This window comes from Primulina huaijiensis, unplaced genomic scaffold (genome assembly GCF_012295235.1).
Source record: "Primulina huaijiensis isolate GDHJ02 unplaced genomic scaffold, ASM1229523v2 scaffold205948, whole genome shotgun sequence".
Lineage (NCBI taxonomy): Eukaryota > Viridiplantae > Streptophyta > Magnoliopsida > Lamiales > Gesneriaceae > Primulina > Primulina huaijiensis.
In genome coordinates this window covers 1-1,467 of record NW_027354277.1, presented here as the reverse complement: position 1 = coordinate 1,467, position 1,467 = coordinate 1, and the positions used below count along the sequence as shown (strand labels likewise).

General features: G+C 37.8%; 1 protein-coding gene across 1 annotated transcript; it reads left to right on the top strand.

Moving 5' to 3' along the window:
* Positions 1-78: 78 nt before the first annotated feature.
* On the top strand, positions 79-1,454 carry LOC140966398 (ruBisCO large subunit-binding protein subunit beta, chloroplastic-like; the record flags this gene model as incomplete). The annotated part of the gene is made up of 5 exons (XM_073426696.1): positions 79-225; positions 335-438; positions 676-813; positions 916-1,011; positions 1,147-1,454. Coding segments are annotated over 5 exons (752 nt in total), but the record flags the coding sequence as incomplete, so codon positions are not given.
* Between the last annotated feature and the right edge of the window lie 13 nt (positions 1,455-1,467).

Here is a 1,467-nt window from a genome sequence, read left to right as displayed (position 1 = left end):
GGCATGTCTTCAGTTGGTTCCTTAGCTGCTCCTGGAAGCCGGATGATGGATGAAAAACTTGCAGTTTCATCAAATAAGTTGTTATCACTTGCTTCTATTTCTGCCAGCTCACTTGGGAGGGGAAAGAGCGATGTCCTCTTTCGGAGAAAACGATCTCCTCGAATAACAGAAGCTGCCAAAGATTTGTATTTCAACAAAGATGGTTCAGCTATCAAGAAACTGCAGGTATGTGATCGAATATTTTGTGTTCTGTATTGAGTTGAAGATTTTTTTTTCATGAAGTTGATTAATGTGCAATTCTATTGTTGTCGGACTTGTGTGAACAAACTTGCAGATCTAGTTGGTGTTACACTTGATCCTAAAGGCAGAAATGTGGTTCTAGAGAGCAAGTATGGTGCTCCGAAAATTGTCAATGATGGCGTCACTGTAGCCAAAGAGGTAACTGAATCACAACTATTTTTATTTTCGGTTTCACTGTAGTTATTGGGGGGTTATATGTACGAGGAGTTGCAGTTAATGATGTTCCCTGACAATATATGTGGAACTATTGGTGAATATGTTTCAAAAGATCTTCAACTTATTTTAATATTAATATTTTTATGTTAAGGGAAAAATCTTTCAACTGTTGTCACACATGAGGTTCAACATATATAAAAGTTCTTTTTGCCTATTTAGGTTGAGTTGGAGGATCCAGTGGAAAACATTGGTGCAAAATTGGTGAGACAAGCAGCTGCAAAGACTAATGACTTGGCTGGAGATTGGACAACTACATCTGTTGTTCTTGCACAAGGTCTTATCACTGAAGGTGTTAAGGTAGGGTTGGTCATTATTTATGTTGCAAAGTCTCCTAGATTTATTATGATTTTAAGATGAACTTACTTACTAATTTCTGCCAATAATTAAACCTGTTTGCAGGTGGTAGTAGCCGGTGCAAACCCAGTCCTTATCACTAGAGGAATTGAAAAGACAAGCAAGGCTTTGGTGTCTGAGCTGAAATCCATGTCGAAAAAGGTATGCTTGTCTGTTTTCTTGGTTCTAGGTGAAACATGTTACTGAAAATTTCTTTTACTTGCAGTTTTATGCAGTTGGTGGTAGCTTTATTTTTGAACATGAAACTTAATTTACTAATAAAACAAAATATTACAGGTGGAAGACAGTGAACTGGCAGATGTAGCTGCAGTCAGTGCAGGGAACAACCCTGAAGTAGGGAATATGATAGCCGAGGCTTTAAGCAAAGTTGGTAGGAAGGGGATCGTTACCCTTGAAGAAGGGAAAAGTGCGGAAAACAGTCTTTATGTTGTTGAAGAAATGCAGTTCGATCGTGGCTACATCTCCCCTTATTTTGTTACCGATACTGAGAAAATGGCTGTTGAATATGAGAACTGCAAGTTAAGAATTCAGATATCACTCTAAGGGAAAGGTTTTATTTGCAAACTGTAAATCGATGAATGAATCAATGTTGTATTA